The following is a 17,583-nucleotide window of genomic DNA, read 5'->3' as shown; positions in this document are numbered from 1 at the left end:
AAAAAAAATACATCATCATATATTTTTACCTGTCATTTTTAAAAAAATTATAATGACATAAGACACAAGAAGCAGGAGCTTCTTAAAGAGACAGACACCCAATTTCAAGGTGTCACATTGTGAAGTCAAATGTTTTTTAAGTCATGTTTGATATACAAAGCATTTTTATAACTGAAGGTAATATATTTACTTAATTATGCTATAAAATGGAACTAAATGTCTCTGTTATGATCTGTGTTTTCTGTGTGGTTATTTTTGAGGTTTTTCTGTGTTTTAGTTTTCCCCTGTGAGTCCGTCTTCTCTGTTGATTGCTCCCCAGATGTGTCTACTTACCTGATTACCCTCCCTGTGTATTTAAACCCACCTGTTGTCTTTGTCTCTTGTCGGGTCCTTGTCTTAGTTTGTCTATCGTCTAACGCAACGTCTTGTGAGTCAGTTTGTTTTTCCCCTCAGTAGAACTGTTAAGTCCTGAGGTAGTTTATTTCTATGTCCAGACCACATGTCAGTTGCTACCGGTATTAGCTACATGCTTGTTTGCTGCCGTGCTTCCTGAGCCAGGACTGTGTTCGTCTCTCTCATTAAACGCTTCATCTTCACCATACCTGGGTCTCAGCGTCAATCCTCACCACCATCAACAACCACTTTATGACAGTCTTGATGCCGTCAACAAACATCCTGATTAAACTGGTTCTCACTCAAGTTTTCACATTATAGAGATTATTTCTAAATAACTTGTATGCTGCAACTCAATAATGTAATGCATAATACATATTTTTTGTCAAATTAAAGCTTATTTTAATGGTAATGCTGCACAGAAGCAATAAAAAACAAAAAGAAAGCCTCGTTAGTGACGATCCCTACACGTGTCGATCTTTAAGTTAATCATGTCTTCTTTCATGATTCTTAAACATCCCAAAGTCACTTTGAAATATTTAAACTCCTGCTGTTTGGTCCCTCTGGAAGAACCTCGGCTGCTTAGTTTTGGTTTGAAATATCGAATGCAACAGGAAGTACGTCTAAAGACGACACTCTGCTAATTCACATTCAAGATATGTGATTCATCCTCGTAGCAGCTTTTTGTAATGGAGATTTAGAAACTTCAAAGTTCTTTTCATGTCACCATTCTGCGTTCATGCATGTGTAAGTTTACTGCGGACTCCCAGTGAGTGATCTGGATGAGCAGAAAACCTTTGTCCCATTTTCAAACCTGATGATACTCTGAGTCACATGACGAAGCCAAAGGGGATCCATTTTGTTTACCTTGTATGAGCGCAAGTCCTGGTCCTCGCAGTCAGAGTCGCTGTGATACGGGTCGTCGGTGGCGGTCCAGGTCAGAGTGCCTTCCCTCTTCCAGAAATCACAGATGTGAATGTCGCAGGGAATCTGCATGAGGCAAACCGAAGAGCAAACAGTAACACTTTAGTTGAAGGAGTGTAAATAAGACTGCACTGTCAAACATGACATGAATAATTATGACACATTAAGGACACTCTTAATGCAAAGTTGGCACTTTTAACAGACTTTCAGTGCAACTTTGCATTAAGAGTGTCATTATTTACCAAATGGCACTTTCTGAAAACAGTCGTAAACATTCATAAAGACTCCTTCATGTTCATAACAGGTTCATGTTTATGACAGTCTTATGCACACCCTACCGGTGAGGGCATGAACTCGTAGGTAACAGGCCGAGTTCATCACTGGATCTCAACTCTAATAATAACTTCTTTCAAACTTTATTTCATGAAAACTGTTCTGTGTGCCTTGGACTTGTTATAATTTTCTAACAAGGGAGTGAAATACAAAAGCCATGCAGCACATGTATGTGAAAAGAGTTAATGAACACTGCTGGGTGTCTGAATACGTGTGACCTTTAAAAATAAAGATATGCAAAATAAATAAATGAACAAATACAAAAGGTTTTAAAGTCTTAATAGACACACTGCACTGTGCAAAAAGGTTTTGCATTTTTATACTACTTTGGTAGTTTTTTCTTTTAGGGAAAGCATCTAGATTTCACAGATTCTCTGCATTCTGAATGTAAAAATTCATCTTCAGATTCTGCAGATTAAGACATTTCTCACATGACACTGGAGGATCGTAAAGCTGTGCTGGTCTGTGTGCAGCTGCAGGCTGCGCCGCTGCTGCCTTGTGTCACTATTTCACACTTATTCAACGATCCCATCTTACCCTTCATCACTGCTCTGAGCTCATCAGGGATGGATGAAACTTACAAGTGCACAAAAGCAACTCAAAGTCAAGACAAAAAACAGGAAATAAATGGAGAGAATGCTCTGGTAGAATGATGTGGAATATGTTTGATGAGGGGTGAAAAGACCGCAGTCTTCAACAGAGAAATATCTGATGGATGGATGTCTTTACGGAGTAAATGAACTGAACTTCTTTCCTTTTCCTGTCACACCTTTGTTGTCTCATCTTCCACCTCAGTCATGTAATGCCTATAAAAAGTATTCACCCCCCCTTAGATGCTTTAGTCTTTTTGTTGATTTTACAAATCAATCACAATCATAAAAAATTGCTTTCAACACTTTAGGAGTGCCAAAAAAAACTTAAAGTGAAAACTAATTTATAACAAATATGAAATATAAAACACATGAATGAAACAAACGCAGTGATGAAGCAGGCAGCACTGTGAGAATCATGTTCTCTGATTTTTCCAGTGGTTTTAATTATTGCATAAATCACCAAATTCAACTTTGTAAGTTTGAAATGTAGAAATGCGCGTTTTCGAAAAAATGTTTCATTGTCTGAAACCAAATATGAAGACTGAGTTCTGCAGGTTTGATTCAAACGTTAACTATAGCCGGTTGGTAAAATGATGATTCTTCATTGCAGTAAGTAGGCTCCATACTACCTTGGTTTTATCCACACGTCCTCTACAGTTTTTTTAAAGCGAAATTTGCAGCTGAGCACACCAGTTAAACTTTCCTCTTTTTACTCATGTTTCCGACTGCATTGCTGAACGCAGTACAAGGCTGTGCAATGCACTGCTGTGAACCTGGAGGCTTTTAGGTCAAAATACATACTGCAGTTAATCTGCATTATGAAATGTGTTACACTTTTTAGATTAATGTTGATAACGCTAATGTTGACACAATTCATGTTGATTTAAATTTCAGGAGACGCCGGTGGAGTCCTCAACCATCGTCTGGATCGCTATGAATTAAAAGACGCACTTAAAAGCCTTTAATTTTATCAAAAAAACAACCTTGTAATCCGGAGAGCCTTATATGTTGTTCTGGAGTAAAACAGCGCCCTCTAGTGAATTAATCTGGATCAATTGTGGTAGTGCTTACTGATCTCAAAGCACGGAGCTCTGTGAAAATATTCTAGTTGCCATTACGGCTACCGTAGTCTAAGACATACTGTGCTTTGACTGGCTGTTTTGTTTCGCGTCGCTTAATGCACCTTTAAATATGAAAAAAGATCGAAAATAGACCATTCGTTAACCAGTGAGGAAAACACGGTAACTTCCTGACCAACAGAGCACAGTTCAAGACACTGAAGGTTTGTTTCTGATCAGGGCGTTTGGAGCACAAGATGACCACAGGAGGCTTTACAAACCAACGTCTGCAGAAACACTCAGATGACCAGAGAGATGGACAGGACACCGAGTACTGAGGATGTATACATTCTGTGTCATTTTCAGTGAAACAGAACAAAAGTAAGTTTCAGGAGAAACACAGATATGTTTGCATAATTGAAGACGTGGAGGAGAACAAATACCCCAGTGTTCAGTGAGACAACAGCCCAACAGCAAAGCTGCCAACAAGAAGAGACTGAGCAGACTGTACGGTTTCTGCTGCAAGATGGAGATAATCTTTCGTCGGTTGTTTCAGGAAAATAAATCTGATCTCTTCTATGGCAGTAGCAGAATCAGATGCAGTGATAACAAAACTAAATGATCTGATGAAGAAGGTTGGATCTGCCCTGGAGTTGATTGTGCAAAGAAAGTTATTTCAGAAAATATTCAATTTCTTTGAAGCTGCAACTCTGTAACAGTGTTAAGTCAGAGACTTTCTGGTGTGCTGCAGCACAGCCTGCTACAGGAGATCCTTCTGCTGACAGTAGTGATGATTTGGAAATACTTCATGAAAAAGAGACACTTTCAATGTTCAGACTAAAAGATGAGAAAGAACCAACTGTAACCTTTCTAATTTTTTTTCATAAAATAAAATAATTTTGCTAATCCTAACTTACCGTAAAAATGTTTTTATTTAATATTGGACAAAAAACACAGATATTTGAGGTAAATATCAGGTTTCAACTTGATTTACAGAGATATTCTAAACAGAATGACTGTTTTAAATTATTTAGACTTAAAGGAAATAACTTTCAAAACTGTTTAGCGGCTCTTACTTCCTCCATGATCAGGATGCCACAGCGGACCAGGCTGTCAACAGCATCCAGAGCAAAACTCTGAGTCGACTGACAAGGCTGCAGAGAGCAAGAGAAAGAAAATGGCTTAGCTCGGTGGTGAGGCACAGTCAAAAGCAAAAACAACTTCAGACTATCACCGTTCTCAGAAATACAGCCGGAGACAGCTGACAGAAAGCATAAGGTTTGGAGTAGAGATGTAGCGAAGATCACACAGGGAGAACGAGAGGCAGCTGGAAGGAGGCTGAGAGCTGGGGGAGATATTTCTTGGTGAGAAATGGAGTGAGAAACAAAGCTACAAGCAAAGGAGACAAGAAAGAGCAGCTGCTGAAATGAAAGGTGGGCTCACAGAAAGGAAAAGTATTAGTGGCTCAGATTCAGAGCCCTTGAAGTCAGCCTGATGAAGCGTGCGCATTCAGAGAAACACACACACCCACACAATCCAAAACCTCTCTCTGGCTGAGATAGAGGCAGCAGAGCAGGATGAATGGCTGTTCAGCTCCATTAAACATCCATTGAATGAGACACACTGGGTGTGCATTTGTGTGATATGAATACAAACTCACTGGCATGATGCCCGGAGGCAGGAGATGGCAAAGCTGCAAGGCTTTCTCCGTCAGCTCCGACTGACCGAGCACCACATCAAACTCCATGTCACCTTTGACCTCCTCTCCCTCCACGCCGTCGCTCCTCACTCGGCTGCTGATGCCGCTGAAGACCACCTCGCACAGCATGGCCGACACCGCGCACGCTAGGACCGAAAACATCCGAGTGATTGCCGAGGCACGTACAGGAAAACGAGTGTTTGGCAGCACAACACATCAAGATGTTGGAGTTTGGTGGAAATATTTGGGATGGATGGGTTTATACTATCTGTTTAAAGGTGACATTATGCACCCCTGAGCAGGTTAGGGTATCTTTATGCTATACAAAATGCATTTATTAATTTTTTTTTTTTTTTTACACAAAATAATTTTTTGTGAGATTTTCCGGTCCGTTCCGTCTATTTTAAATCCAAATAAGCTGCTGCTGGCCCAAAACTTAACGTTTACACTCAACGTGATTTTATATAAAATCAAGAATATTATGGGCAGCTGTGGTTATCCTCTTAGAGTCAGTCTTCAGTCAGAGGCTTCTTCAAATATGCTGTAATACAGACTGTTATAGGAGATCCTTCCTACATCTACAACTCTTCGAAGAATCCTGAATGAATGTAAGCTACAACATTTAGTTCCTCTTTGAGATCAATAAAGTATTTCTGAATTGAGTTTAATTGAAAATGGCTGCAAACAGATTCACAATTATAAAATCATACATCTTTGAAAAGCATTAGGAGAGCCTCCTGCACAACCAAGGAGCAGCTTACAGCAGCAATTGTACAACAAATACAGCAGTAAAACCAGCTGACCAAACATGCTGGAGCGCCGCTTAGGTTGCTAGATGAGAGGCAGTGCCTGTTGCTTTGTGATGTTACATTCAGAAGGTTTTTGAAACGACAAATTTTTCACACACCAAAAAACATTTACTTCTTGCCAAAAAAACGGCTGGGTGTTTGTTTTTTAATGTACTTAGGCAGTTTATAAAAACCCAAATCAAAGTGCAAAATTGTGCAAAATGTGAATTTTGCATAATATGTCACCTTTAAGCTTCAGTCCTTTATAATATTTCTCTTTTGTGAGCTGCTAGAAGAATCCTCCACACACTGTTTTGTTTCTAAACAAAAGCAGCCTTCACATTTCAGAAAGTAAATTTAAAAAAAATTCAATACCAATCCCCTTTTAAGGTTGAAAGACTTTTTATTACGTCTCATTTTTTCATTCATGGCTTTTAAAATCCCTGCAATGTCATATTAATAAGCAATCACTTTATTGTTGTCACTGGAAGTTGCCACCCATCTGTGAATGTTTTACACAAAACCACACTGACCAGCTGCTCCACTTCGCCCCCAGAATCATTGATGCAGGAATAATGAATCATACTATGAGACATTATTCTCCAGCAGGGCCAAAGCAGAGCGACAGCAGGTATATCTTCACCTCAGCGTTCCTGTCAGCATGAAAATAAGAAGTAGCCGCCAGATAGCTTTGGGGCTAAACGATGACTTGATACAGGCTTGCTGCTCCTCAGTGATTATCATACATTACTGATGCATATTCTGCTGCGCGCCAAACTCTTCAGCCAGAGAGGAGCGCGCAGATTTAATAAAACATTGCCATGCATTATTTAAAAATCAGCAAGTAAACCTTCAGCTCTGGGGAGCAGAACAGCACGGCTTTACATGTCAACACAAGTATGCTCAGCAGTGATGACCATCTGACTTTTTTATGCGACCCACAGTGATGCCTGTGGTGAGCTGTTAAACACACAGGCGCTGCGGTGAGACTCCAGCTGGTTTTACTGCTTAGAAGTTTTGTTTCTTTTGGGAGGAGATTTGAGTCAGGCGTGGGCCAAAATCAGATTCTCAGCGCAAAAAACTGACAGTTTAAAAATATTTACACAAAAACTTAAATGTGGCTTCAAACCAGAAATGCTTCAATTATTTCTACAGTTGTTGATAAGTGAGTTAGAGTCGGAGGGAAAAGTGTAGCAGTCTTCTTTCAGCCAGCTGAGCTGCAATAAGCAGCAACCGGTGGGGTTATCACTATACAACCAAAGAAAACCTGGAAACTCCCCCCCCAAAAAAAACCTTGAAATATTTTCTCTGATTAAAAGTGATTTAACAAAATATGTGCTTTATATAAAATATTTGTAGTTTTAAAAACGGTTTCTAAACCAGTCAAGTATCTTGATATCAGTGTTCCTCCTTTGTTTTGTTTGTATTACATGCCCATCCACTAGGGGGCACTGTGTCGCCAGAAGCGTCTGTTATGGGGTTTATATTCTTCTTCATGTTATATTTGACGAGCATGGTGGAATAAAGTTGAGCAGATAAAACAAGGAGAAGTTATTTTTACTAATTAACAACTGGCTCATGCCAAACCTGAATGCATTTCAGAATATTTTTAGTTAGTACTCAACCTGGATCTGTGTAAAAAACAATATTCAAAATCCCCTGGAGCACAAATATGTTGGAAAGTTTCCTTTATGTTAAAGGAAATAAATAAAAAATATTAAAGCTGACGAAGAATTTATGAGAAATATGTCTATAATGGTAAGATGGTAAATATCAAATCTGCAAAGTAAAAAAATCTGAAAATAAAAATAATGGAAAGAAAAAAAGGAAAGAAAAATGAGAAAAGACAAAATATAGAAAAAGAGAGAAAGGAAGAAAAACAAAGACTGAAAGAAGGAAAGGATGAGACTGAAAATGGGAGAAGGCACAAAAAGGAAGACAGGCTGCCTCTGAAAGAAGGGAAGACAATGAAGGAAACAAAGAAAGAACAAAACAAAGGAAGAGAAGAAAGAGCAGAAAAGACAATAAAAAAGAAAAAAGGACATAAAGCAGATAAAGGGAGTGGAAGTGAGAAGGTGGGAAAAAAGTAAGAGAACCAGGGAGGAAGGAAGAAAAGATACTGAAATAAAATATTGATATTTTTCAGTAAAAACTGGATATTGTCCTGTTTGAGGTGTAAAAGTTGGTCCCACGTCTTCAGCCACATTTTCTCTGATAAAATCTGCTAGATTATTTGTGAGAATGCTGGTCTGAAAGTTTAACTCTTAAATTATGCAAAGTATGAAACATATCAAACTTTTTTTTTTTAAGCAGACAGCAACCAGATTCATTCTTAAAACTAAAACAGTAAAGACGTTTACATTTTTATTCCCTCATGCTTTAATGCATAAAACTGTTGTGTATCTAAAAAAAACTAAGTATTTTGTAACAATGAAACATGAACAAGGCAGTTAGGACTAATCTGAAGTCGTCTCTATAAAAAAGGAAATGAGAAAAATATATTCCAGCGGGACTGCGACCGGAAGAGGCTGTTTGCTTGCTGTAGTTTGTATAATGGCTGGGTCCTCTGCCGCAGCATGATGCCTCTTTATGACCCTGCATAATTTTATCGATGAGCTCTGAAGATAATTACACATCGCTACTTCCTGAGCTCAACACAAAGCAGTCAGAAAAACGGCAACTCGGAGAACCAAATTAAGAAACAGCATTGAGTAAAATGGCGAGTGGAAAAAATATAAGAGCACAAATCAGGAGCCTGGATGTAAATGACTGAATGTGCTTATTGAAATTATTTTTTATATGTTTAGAGTAGCTTTTGTACCATAAGTAAAACAGTCACCAATATTTGATGTGGAAAATGAAATGTTTTTCAATTGATGATTTTTTTGTGTGTTTTTATGATGTAAGCACTTAAAGCTGCTTAAATGTGCCAAACAAATAAACTCGATTTATTGATTGATATATATTCCTACTTCTACATGTCATTATCCAGTTTTGTTTTAACTGTTGTATTCTGTAGTTTTCTGCTAATTTGCCGCTGCTCTTTAAATTTCTCTCTTCATATTGTTAGAAAGTCGAGCAGACAGACCGGGTCAAACTGATCCGATCAGTTCAACCGGGCCAAAGTGATCCGATCTGCCTCATTTAAAGCTAAATCGTTCTGCTGTTCTCTCTGATCCCAACAACAAAATCTGAGAAGCACAATCTGGTCCAGATCAAAAAATTTAATGCACCCGAGTAAAAAATACTCCTTCAACAGACTTAAACAGTTAGTAATAAATACTTAGTCTCTGCTCATCAGCGCGTACAAAAAGCACAGCCGCCCCATGTGGCACCAATCTCTCCGGTCTTGGCTCACTTTGTTCTGCTTCTCTGTACAATTCAGAATTTTCACCAATTCCTCGTTTTCTGTCAGTGAATTTGCGCCCAGGCTTCCTCCTGGAAAAGGATTGGGGCCTTTATTTTGGTCGATGGAAGGATTTTTTTATTTAACATTTTGCTGGAGATAAGAGGAGAACTTCGATGATGCAGAGGAGAAAATAAAAAGCTGGTTTTGGAAGAGAACCCTCATGATCCTTGCTTGGCAATTAGCTAAGAGGCTAATTGGCTAAGAGGCTAATTAGCTAAGAGGCTAATTGCCAAGCTGACCAGAGGTTGGGGAGAAAAGCGGCTAGCGCTGACCTGCAGGAAATAACTACATCCCTTTCACCTGCTAACGTTTGGTCTCTGATAACAGGATGGATTAGTTATAGCTAGAGATGTGACGATCAGGTTTTTTCCTGCCGATACCGATCACCCATGAGGGCCGATCACAGATACCGATCACACACTTTTTCACGAAAATCGGCCAATTATGATCGGTGACCGATCGATCGGCACACCTCTAGTTATAGCAGCACCATGTACACTTGGAAGAAAGAGACTTGATTTTTAGTTTTTGACTGTCTCCATAGCAACATCTCTGCATCCAGATGCAATAAGGGGTCATGTAAAGTTTATTTGTACAGAAAATTACAGCAACAAGGAAAATCAAAAGGATGAAAACACAGAAAATTAAACTGCAATGGAAGGTAAAGAAAAGTTGAACTACAAACAAAAAAATTATGTTTCAGGTAATTTTAATAAAAAGGCAGCTCTAATAAAGTTGTTGGTTATCATTGAAACTTTCGATTTAAGCTGGTGGACAGAAACTGGTGACCAAATACTCTCACTTATTTCTTAGGCTACTCTTCCACCTTTGGGTTACTTTTAATTTGCCTTTTATCCTTTATAAAAAAACAAATAATTTTTCAATAGGATAATAAAAAGTTTAGGAGGAACTTTGTTAAAGGTGGAACATTATTTCACACCAATTTACATATTTTCCTATATCACGAGGAAATTAAACTTCCTTATTAGTCTTTAAATTTCTAGATAGTGGGGGAATATCAGTTGAGATCTGACGAGGCAAGAGGTCAGAACTGCCAATGCCCAACACAAAAAAATAAGACACAACAATATATACAGATGTTTCAAGATGACATTTCAACTTAAGCATCACAGGAAATGACAAAACTCACTCACCTCCCACAGCTTCCAGTATGAAGGTGTGCGTCACCTTCTGGGCCAGAGCAGAGAGGTGAAGAGCGGAAGCAGCGGACGGACGAGGGACAATGAGAGGGTCTTTCCTAAAAGAGACAGTTTTACTTAAAATACAGTGTCTATAAAAAAAGACATTCACCCATTTGGGTGTTTCACCATTTTTATTGCTTTACAAAGGTTTTCATTTTGACATTAAAGAGTTATACTATGTTTTTTTGTCAAAAGAGCCAAATTTTGTTGATCATACCCGATCTGTACAAGCAGTAAAAAGGGCAAAATACCCAAGAGCAACGGTGACAAACTTGTTTTCGTTTCTGCCAAATCAAAAACCCGAATGTTTTTAAAAGGCCGGCTGTGCCAGAATATATTGTGGAACATCTTTTCACGCTGCTCTGTCCCTCCTAGGATTTCGTGATTGTTTTTGTGGGGAGTTTTTTGCAATCAAAATCACAGATTTGTGGTGCTAAATTCAAAATATTTGTAAGGAATTTTTTATGATATTTGCACTAATGGCTATTTGAGGGTTAAATATTGTAATGGTTGCACTCAGATAAATGGTCTGAGCTTATATAGCACTTTATCCAATCATTTTTGACCACTCAAAGCGCTTTACACTAGAGTCACATTCACCTATTCACACATTTATACACCGATACGCAGCTCGGTAGGCAATTTGGGGTTAAGTGCCTTGCCCAGGGGCACATTGACATGCGACAGGAGGAAGCTGGAATCAAACCTACAACCTTCTGATTGCAAGATGACTACTCTATTCATAGAGCCACCTCTTCACCACTTCAGAGGTGAAGGGGTGGCAGAACAATTTAAAATAGTTGTTTTAAACGGACATAATTTGCAGCTCTGTAAAGTAAGGTCACGTATTATTATGGCCATCAAAATCGGTGACCAGTGTCAATTTGGCTATTTGAGGGTTAAATTATAAATGTATTCAGATAGTGGTGAAGAGGGTTAGGGTGAAGAAAAATATTTGCTTTATGTCACTTAAACCGAATGTCTTTGGTCTATTTTGGGAAAATGTGGAGATTTGTTTGTGAATTTTACGGATTTGTGAAAAACTTGAGGACCTTCCTGATATAATCTGCAATCTAGTGGGCCACTTAAAAAGCTCCGGTGGGCCTGATTTGACCCCCAGTCCTTGCGTTTGACACATGTGCCCAAGAGCGTGACTGTCTGTACTTTAGTGCTTGTTCCAATTGTGCAGCAGAAACACAACAGAACTACCTTGACGGCAACGCAGCAATGACGAGGTGAGGTGCGAGCAGGGCGAGCGAGTAGTGGATAATTTCTGGAAGAGTTCCCCCAAAGCCGACGTCTCTGTTCCTGAACAAGAGCTCCTCGAGGAGCCAGGCGACGTCACGGCACAGGACAGATGTACTCACGCCCTGCGGAGCAGCGGAAGAAGGAGATGTTTAATTTCAGAATCAGACGTGAGCATTAACCATCTGGAGATGTGAGTCTGGGTATGACTCAGAAAAATCACTGTCACACTCTACTACACTGAAAACCAATTTTGTTTATGAGTCTCCCGGAGTATTGATGGATATTGAGTAGCAGAGGCAGATTTTAATGCAGGGAGCAGCGAACATAGCAACACAGGAAGGATGTGTGTACCTTGCTGTGTTTGTAGAGTAGCAGACTGGACACGAGACTGGTGGACATCACAGCCGTGCAGGAAGCGGCCGCTACATAAACACACGTACACCGTCCTGAGATAAAGATTGAATTAAGGCTCAGTGGGATGTTAAATAATCCTGGATTTACAGAAGATGAGGTGGAGGACGATGGCGACGCTGAGGTCTCGATCTGAATGACTCTTCTCTTCGAGTTCAGGAGCAGAATGCAACGTCGGCAGAAGCCACGACATCCGTCTCTTCCCAAACACACTGTCAGATCTAAAATGAAAAAGTAAGAGGCATTTAACTGAACGTTAACTCAATTCTTCCCTCCTAAACTTTAAATTACACTTCTTCTCTCCTGATAGTCAATTACAACAATCAAGTGCTTTTAGATAGCTTGATTATTTGTTGCACACTCAGACAGCTCCGGGGTTTATTCAGGATAAATTCAGCTCCACTCTGTATGATAGGAATCAAGGTAGCAACAATGCAAGCCGCTGCAATTTTATCCCATTATCATTAATCACACGAATCCGATCAAAGCTCGTTTCTCTTTGAACTCACTCTAATTGTAAAAATGCAGAAGGGCAGCTTTTAAACAAGTTAGCCTCTGGAAATGTTGTTTGTCCCTGCACTCAGAAGTAAACGACTGATTTATCTGCAACATACAACAATGGGCACCGATTGGGTTTAAAGTTGCATGGTGTCTTCAAACAAAATGAGTTTCCTGACTAAATAAAGACAAAGCCAGTTTGACGACTTAAAGCATATAATAGGAATAATATATTTAACATTAGATCAAGACTGAAAACATTTTTGTTTACAATCACTTTTCCTGGTTGAAGCTTGAAACTGAAGACTAGATTTGAACTGGAGAGAAATGTTTATGGTGAAGTTTAATTTAAATTTTGCCTTTAATTTCTATTTTATATTAAATACTTTTAAATTCAGCTTGTATATATGTCTTGTATATGAAAGGTGAAATAAACTTGCTTTGCCATCTTTGGTCATCTTGATGGTTCACTCCATCTTGAAAGTTAATAAAACTATTTCGGATTAGGCTTGTTTTTTTATTTGTCATATTTATGTCATACTAAAAGGTGGTAACATTTTTAGAATAAGACCCAAATGATTATGTATAAAATTATTTGAATTCAATAAAGATATATATATACTTTTTTAATTGATTAACATCTCTCATATAACAAATGGAACAGAAAAAATGGAGTATCGATTTTGGGGAAAATATTTATCTCATTTTATTTACATTTAATAAAAACATTTAAATTGGAGATTTGTCTTATTTTCAACAAGTAATGGAAGTATCTCTATTTTATTTACAGCAATGAAAGCTTTACTAAAGGTAATAATGTTTTTATGCATTTTAATTGTTTATTTCATCATCTGTCTTTAGTTATGAGCTCCAACCTTTTCAGGTTGGAAGGCCTCTTTGCCATCACCCTAATCTTTATCTACCTCCTGCTGATCTGCTCCAAAATATTATTACAGTGGGTCAGAAGAAACATGTGGCTCAACTAAAGCATTGCTTTTAATCTGTCAGGTGCATGAATATTTTTTTAAATACATTTTTAAGCTGAACTAAAAACTATGACAATTTGTGTGTAGTTTTAATACACAACAGAGCCAATCTGCTTTATTTTTACACTTTGTGAATGTGACCTTTTAGGACAAGTTTTCATATCAATCTAAAGTCATAAAATACCATAAAAAGATATTCTATACATATTTAAGCTACTTTGCTATTCATAGCTTTTTATTATTATTTCACAATTGGCAGATGGTTTTAGATAATTTTAGACATGCTAAAACTCTCCTATGACGGGGAAACTATTGCAGAACAGCAACAACAAAAAAATTGCCCACAAAAATCTACAAGAAATCTTGAGAATCTAAATATGAACAAATTTGGCTCATTCGGACTCTGGTAAACTTTAAATTAAAAGTGATTTTATTCCCAAACTCGTACTTTATTTTAGTTTTTTTCTCATAAGTTTGTTTTGATACAACCAAATTTAATTCCTCTGAATTATTTCACCTCCACAAACCTCGGGCTTGATCCATTTGTCTGTGTTACATTTCAGAGAAACGTGCATCAATAGCAGCTTCTTACATAGAAAACTAAATTTAACTTCCTATATTATTGGCTGCAGTTCCCCATCAACAAATGACGCAGTCGATCAGCTGATAGATGGAAAAATTAATACGAGCAGCAACAATAAAAATAAACAAAGCTGATGCAGCATCATTAACTGAAGTGAAATATGTGAATACTAAACTGCAGACAAAGGTTTGAGTTTCCATTTAGAAAAAAAAGTCATGGCAGCATTATTAGAAGTTAGATGGAGTTAAAGATGTTAAGTTTGGGTAATTTTACTCAGAGTTGAGTAAAATTCAGCTGGGTTATTCAAAAAAGTGGTCTCAAAACAAAGTGACAGGGTTGCACTTTTTTATTTTAGCTGGTAATAAACTCAGTTTGGAGGTGCAGCTTTTTAATATTTCAGTAGTCGGAGTATTCTGTGGAGCAATCAGACACAGATGTAATACGCCGATGGTTCCCAAGCCTTTCTTTGCTCAAACCCACCTGAGTTTAGAGCACAAAGAAAGAAGCATTCATTAATTTATTTATTACAAAAAGCTTGATCTTTAACTCCAACCAGGGAGGAGATGTGAAAATGTTTTTGACATCTTTTTAGGGCTCATTCAGATGAAGGTGTTATGCATTAAGAATGCAGTGGGAAGGGAGTGTGAGAGTTCCCAGAGTGTTTCCTGCAATATTTAGCAACAGACAAAAAAATGAGCACAAGTCCAAAATCTGAGCTGGCAGGTCAGGTTTTTAAATGTTGGTAATCACCGATTGGCCAGAAAACCGTGATCAGTTCACCTCTAGTGCATTCGAGTGGTGGCAGTATCATGCTAGAGATGTGAGATCTACTAACCCAGCAGAGACGGTACTTGAAGTCACAAATCAATAAATGTTCTTCAGAATTTCAATAAATCAAAAGTTAATAACTATAGCATGAATCATTTCAGCCCATTGTGTCTTGATTATCTTGAGAAAACTCTTCAGTCAGAGGCTTCTTCGGATTCGCTGTAACACAGACTGCTACAAGAGACGTTTCCTACCAACAGCCATCACCACCTTCAATAACTCTGAGGAATCTAAATTAATGAGCTACAACAACCTTTAACTTCCTTTTGGGATTAATAAAGTATTTCTGAATTTGAATGTGAATTCTCATTCACTGTCATTCATCTCCTTTAACACACTTTGGACTCGTATTGAAACACAATGAGGCAGAACTTCCATCTGGTTTTCAGATGTGGAGAGTTTTATTAAAGTATCAACGGTTCAGAACAGAGCAGGTGTTAAAAGGACAACCTGAGGCGGCGCTTTGGTTTGCCGGCCAGATGCTGGTCTAGTGTTCTTATTAAAATAGCATCAGGTATGCAGCTTGCTGCAGCCTGAGACAGACATGCTGCGATGCGATTGTGGTGTAAAGTCTTGTAGATGCAAAAAACAAAATGGAAAAACCTTTTAAGAGAACCAAGAGCTTGACGCATCATGACTGCTCTCACTGCAAAAGACTTTCCAAATTTTCCACAGCCCAGTCAAGTTCTGAGTAATCTAGCTGAACGAAGGAGGATGAAAGTCTGTTTGATTTTCTATCTAAAGCTCACTGTTCGACAGTAATTGTCTTGATGAAACGTGGTATTTGAGGCATTCAATGAATCATTTCAACCCTAATTTAGATATAAAAATGTGTGCTTTCAAGCCAAGAAGGGATTTTTGCCTCAGAACAAGCACCTTTACTGTTGTTACAAGTGTAGCTGTGAGGCTATTCTTCCCAATAAATATCTTTTGAACAAGTTTGGACAACTACACTTGCTGTTACCGAGGTACAGCTGCAGGCTTCAAACACTGCACAAATTAACACAAAATCTCCACAGTAGTGCTTTTGTTGTTTGGGCATGTAGCTGTGAATTGCAATCAAACACAGCAGTGTAAACACCGACAAACGGTTTAGTGAATGTGAGTCCTTCAGAAATGTAAGGTCAACTCGGAAAAGTAACTGCAGGTGCATCACTCAAACACTGAGGCGTGTTTGATAAAAACTTCCGGCCTCTTACCTGGAGAAGTGTGGGCGCAGCATGAGTGTTATTTATGCATCTTAGCTCTGCACATGTGTGAGAGAGATACGCACAAGAGCATCACCGTGTGTGTGTGTGTATCAAATCTGGACCCACCGACTGTAAAAGCTCTTGATCTCAACTGAGAATAAACAAACCGCTCCGTTATTGCACCTTTGTAAATAAATATTTCACACGTGAGGACTTTTAATTTTTAACAACCCACTCATCCATCTGCTTCCTGTGCAGCATTAACATGCAGGGGCAGAGAGACGCTTGGAGAGATGAAACCTAAGTAACCACGAAATCGTGCCGCAGCATCGTTTTTGGTGCAGACCTGGACTGGGAGCTGGAAGTACTCTCATGCTGGTAGCAATTCAATATCTTCACCATTCTTTGGGACTTTCAGGAATCAATTTTGATATTCCTACTGAAAACATGTAGTGGAGAGCCCCTCTCCGAGCAGAGTAAACACACGAGGGGAGAAGCTGCTTTGCTCGTTAGGCGCCAAGCAGAGATTGAGCGGGGATGTTATTTTCTTTCCGTTATCTTTTTCACTGGCAGACTGTAATGTTGATGGTAATTGGAGCGAGTCTAAGAGGATGAAGCTCTCATCAGGGCTTGCATCATGCCTGTGCCAGATTTAAGGTTTAGAGGGGAAGTTGTTCAAAGTTTAACAGAAAGGAACTTTTCTAATTTCACAGATGTTGGATAAAAATGACAAAAAAAACAAAAACCAAACGGGAATCCTATTGGGGGTGTTGTTACTTTACAGTTTTCACACTCACTCGCGCACAGAGGAAGGAGCGCAGGCGGCTTGATTACCTGTTGTTGATGATAACAGGCAGCAACAGGTCCTGTAGAGGGAGCCATTCATCTACTCTGCACCGCCCTGACTCACACATCTCCTACACATGGAAAAACTCATGATTAACGCACAGGAAAGCAGATGTCCTACACCATTTAACACAGTTTTAGTCAGCAGAGCCAAGAGAAGCGCAGACAGTTGGTACAATTTTTGGCAGAAGCTTCGTCTCAAAATGGTATCAACCTGTTAATAACTTGGCTATATTTGCCAAGTTATTAACAAGAAATTCATAACATTTTAATCGTTTTGGGGAAGAAAAAATATTTGGTAACACTTTATTTGAAGGGGGTGAATAAGACTGACATGACACTGTCATAACCATGACATAACACCTGTCATGAACATGAATAAGCCTTCATGAATAGTTATGACTGTTGTCATAAAACATCATTCAGTAAATTATGACACTTTTAATACAAAGTTGACATTATTCAAAATGTCTTTGTTATGACAACTTGACATTAACCAGGAAATCATTACTGATATAAATTTGTTATAAAAGTATTACTGATTGCACTTTAAAAATGAGGTAACTTTATGTTATTAAAGGTAAAGTTTAAACA

At 38.4% G+C, this 17,583-nt stretch overlaps 1 protein-coding gene across 2 annotated transcripts in view; it reads right to left on the bottom strand.

Annotated features, from left to right (window-relative positions):
* The window catches only part of gpat2 (glycerol-3-phosphate acyltransferase 2, mitochondrial), a 160,639-nt gene that overhangs the window by 9,466 nt on the left and 133,590 nt on the right, over nucleotides 1-17,583 (bottom strand). For both annotated transcript variants that reach the window (XM_015034343.1, XM_015034344.1), the window contains exons 13-20: nucleotides 16,978-17,060; nucleotides 12,149-12,279; nucleotides 11,999-12,069; nucleotides 11,609-11,769; nucleotides 10,352-10,455; nucleotides 4,962-5,146; nucleotides 4,378-4,455; nucleotides 1,261-1,383 (exon numbers count right to left, since the gene is read on the bottom strand). In XM_015034343.1, the coding sequence (XP_014889829.1) occupies nucleotides 1,261-1,383; nucleotides 4,378-4,455; nucleotides 4,962-5,146; nucleotides 10,352-10,455; nucleotides 11,609-11,769; nucleotides 11,999-12,069; nucleotides 12,149-12,279; nucleotides 16,978-17,060 (936 nt within the window). The remainder of the gene's footprint in view (nucleotides 1-1,260; nucleotides 1,384-4,377; nucleotides 4,456-4,961; nucleotides 5,147-10,351; nucleotides 10,456-11,608; nucleotides 11,770-11,998; nucleotides 12,070-12,148; nucleotides 12,280-16,977; nucleotides 17,061-17,583) is intronic.

Source organism: Poecilia latipinna, unplaced genomic scaffold (genome assembly GCF_001443285.1).
Source record: "Poecilia latipinna isolate Pla-1442-1.1 unplaced genomic scaffold, P_latipinna-1.0 Scaffold296, whole genome shotgun sequence".
Lineage (NCBI taxonomy): Eukaryota > Metazoa > Chordata > Actinopteri > Cyprinodontiformes > Poeciliidae > Poecilia > Poecilia latipinna.
Note: the sequence above shows the minus strand (reverse complement) of the source record. Positions and strands in the feature narration are given on the sequence as shown.